The following is a 3223-nucleotide window of genomic DNA, read 5'->3' as shown; positions in this document are numbered from 1 at the left end:
GTGTTCTAGTGGATCTATAAATGTAAAGGTGATGTTAGATTGATGCTCGATTGCTGCTTGTGTGTTTTTTATCATCTCAGTGAAAAAAGACTAAACACCAACAAATATGGAAGCAGAAAAGTTCGTTTGAAAGAAAGATGAATCTTTTGTTGACTTTTGGAAACATTTGAATCACAGGATTCAGAAACAATCCTACAGACTGATTCTACAAACAGTATAATACTAATAATATTAGTAACCTGATCTTTATCAAACTGGATTAAGATATGAAAGTAATTATTAAAGCCCATTCATTTTTCATTTGCTCCCAGGTCTGTTTCACAGTGCCGGGGTTACAGCTGAAAGAGTTATTCTAAAATATTCTCAGGTGTGTGTGTGTGTGTTTACCTGGCCTCAGGTGTCCCACAGTGTCAGCCAAACTTCCTTTCTTCACCTTCGTGATGAACGCACAGAGACGACCAGACTCCATCACCTTCCCCCCGACCACCTGACAACAAACTGACCATCAGCAAGGCACTAAAATGAAGAAGAAGAAGTAAAAGAAGGAGAAGAAGGAGAAGAAGGACAAGAAGGAGAAGTAGAAGAAGAAGGACAAGAATGAGAAGGAGATAAAAAAGAAGGAGAAGAAGGAGAAGTAGTAGAAGAAGGACAAGAATGAGAAAGAGATAAAAAAAAGAAGGAGAAGGAGAAGGAGAAGAAGAAGAAGAACTTCACCTTGAGTCCCAGCAGGGATCCCATATCCGCGGCAACTGTCCCATCCTTCATCCTCTTATTCAGCAGAATTCGACCAATCAGACACTCTCCATCTTTGGACTGTTGCCATGTGACCGGCTGCTGATGAACAATAAACACAAGCGGTCATTTAACAGTTCAGTCCAGTCATATGTTTATACGAGTGGATACTAAGAGGACAGTTGTTTGCCTGGTGAACACGGTGACAAAGTTTCTGTTTTCTGGGCATCGACCCAACAATAAAGAATAAATATTAAACCTTAAACATTAGATATTCGACATAAACCTCCATGTATCAAATATTCATCATAGAAAGAGTCATAATGCCGTCTGAGGCGTCCTGTCAACAGTTTTACGGACGTCTCTTTGACAGAGGTCCAATCAGTCAGACAAGTGGGGGACAGACATGATGGAGGACAGACAGGATGGAGGACAGACAGGATGAGGGGACAGACGTGATGGGGGATAGACATGATGGGGGACAGACATGATGGAGGACAGACATGATGGAGGACAGACATGATGAGGGGACAGACATGATGAGGGGACAGACATGTGGAGGATAGACATGATGGAGGACAGACATGATGAGGGGACAGACATGTGGAGGATAGACATGATGGAGGATAGACATGATGGGGGACAGACAGGATGGAGGATAGACATGATGGAGGACAGACATGATGGGGACAGACATGATGGGGACAGACATGATGGAGGACAGACATGATGGGGGACAGACATGATGGGGGACAGACATAATGGAGGACAGACATGATGGAGGACAGACATGATGGGGGACAGACATGATGGAGGACAAACAGGATGGGGGCCAGACAGGATGAGGGTACGGACAGGATGGGGGTGGGGTTAGATGGATCAATAGAAGGGGTGGGGCTTAGATTGATCAATGGGCGGGGCTTAGTCCTACCATGGACAGTGGCGCAGGCTCGCTGTGCCAGGAACCACGATCCCACCGTTGGCCGTCCATGTCTCCTAGAAGGAAAGAGAAGAGTTCAGAGGGTTCTAGTGAAAGAATAATAAAAGAGGAACTAAATGGTTCTCAGAGACACACTGCTGGTCCAGACATGAGAGTTTGCACCAGAGGGACGGTCATGGTTTTGTTTCCAACACTATGTCAAGGACCCACATGCAACACTCACACAATCCACCAATCATTTACCTCAAGGTCGTGGACTTTGGTTCTGGTTTAGCACGGTGGGGAACGCACACACACACACACACACACACACACAACCTTTCCTGAACCCTCTGCTGGGTTCTGAATCTTCAGAAGGGTTCTGAACCTTCTGCTGGGGGTTCTGAACCTTCAGAAGGGTTTTGAGTCTTTAGGAGGGTTCTGAACCTTCAGAAGGGTTCTGAACCTTCAGCTGGGTCTGAGTCTTTAGGCCAGTTCTGAACCTTTAGCTGGGAGTTCTGAACCTTCAGAAGGGTTTTGAGTCTTTAGGAGGGTTCTGAACCTTCAGAAGGGTTCTGAGTCTTTAGGAGGATCCTGAACCTTCAGATGGATTCTGAACCTTCAGAAGTGTTCTGGGTCTTTAGGAGGGTGCTGAACCTTCAGAAGGGTTTTGAGTCTTTAGGAGGGTTCTGAACCTTCAGCTGGGTTTTGAGTCTTTAGGAGGGTTCTGAACCTTCAGAAGGGTTCTGGGTCTTTAGGAGGATTCTGAGTCTTTAGGATTCTGAGACCTCAGCTGGGTTCTGAACCTCAGTGAGTCCAAAGTGAGTTTATACAGAAGTTAGCGTACCTTACTGGTCGCTAAGGCAACGGTACACATAAAATGGCGCCACTCTGAACATGTGAAACATGTCGTCTGTAATCCATCTTTACACACAAGCAGCTTTAGACAGACACACACACACACACACACACACACAGACACACGCATAGACACACACAGACACTGCAGCCTACATACAGGTCTGTCTGAGCGCCATTAAGTATGAAGAGGATGAAGAGGTGAACGTACAGCTCCTCCTCAGTGTTAGGGTGTTGTTTGTCCTGAGTTCTGTCTGCAGGCTGTAGAGCAGTTCAACCTTTCTGTAATGAGATTTACTGAATCTAAACTTTGATCCCATCCTGCTGTCTGTCGCTTATTGTTAGCATAATGCTCAGCTAGCTTCCTACTCACTGCACACTTATTAAACTGCTGTTAGCCTATTAGCCTGTTGTTAGCCTGCTGTTAGCTTACTGTTAGCCTGTTACGAGCCTGCTGTTAACCTGTTGTTAGCTTGAACTGTGACTTGGCATGTAGATAGTTTGGAAGTCTAAAAGTGATCTGGTTGGTCAAACAGTAAACTAGATGCTGGTGGACGTTGGCTAGTTGTTGTCATTATTACAGTGCTGATCCCGCCCCTCTCCTCCTGCATCACTACCAGATCTGAGCCACAGAAATCCAGCAGATCACCATGAAATCCAGCAGATCACCATGAAATCTCCAGACCTCCTGATCAACGGAGGATCCTGTAGTTG

At 45.6% G+C, this 3223-nt stretch overlaps 1 protein-coding gene across 1 annotated transcript in view; it reads right to left on the bottom strand.

The window, feature by feature from the left end:
- Positions 1–3217, bottom strand: part of LOC116378662 (regulating synaptic membrane exocytosis protein 2-like) — a 6342-nt gene extending 3125 nt beyond the window's left edge. Inside the window, exons 1-3 of the mRNA XM_031840563.1 lie at positions 1664–3217; positions 715–834; positions 388–487 (exon numbers count right to left, since the gene is read on the bottom strand). Coding sequence (XP_031696423.1) covers positions 388–487; positions 715–834; positions 1664–1723 — 280 coding nt within the window. The 5' untranslated portion in view covers positions 1724–3217. The remainder of the gene's footprint in view (positions 1–387; positions 488–714; positions 835–1663) is intronic.
- Positions 3218–3223: the final 6 nt, after the last annotated feature.

The sequence above is a fragment of the Anarrhichthys ocellatus genome, unplaced genomic scaffold, assembly GCF_004355925.1.
Source record: "Anarrhichthys ocellatus isolate YVR2014 unplaced genomic scaffold, GSC_Weel_1.0 scaffold2956, whole genome shotgun sequence".
NCBI classification, from domain to species: domain Eukaryota; kingdom Metazoa; phylum Chordata; class Actinopteri; order Perciformes; family Anarhichadidae; genus Anarrhichthys; species Anarrhichthys ocellatus.
The sequence above is the reverse complement of the archived record's forward strand: the minus strand, read 5'-3'. Positions and strand labels throughout refer to the sequence as shown.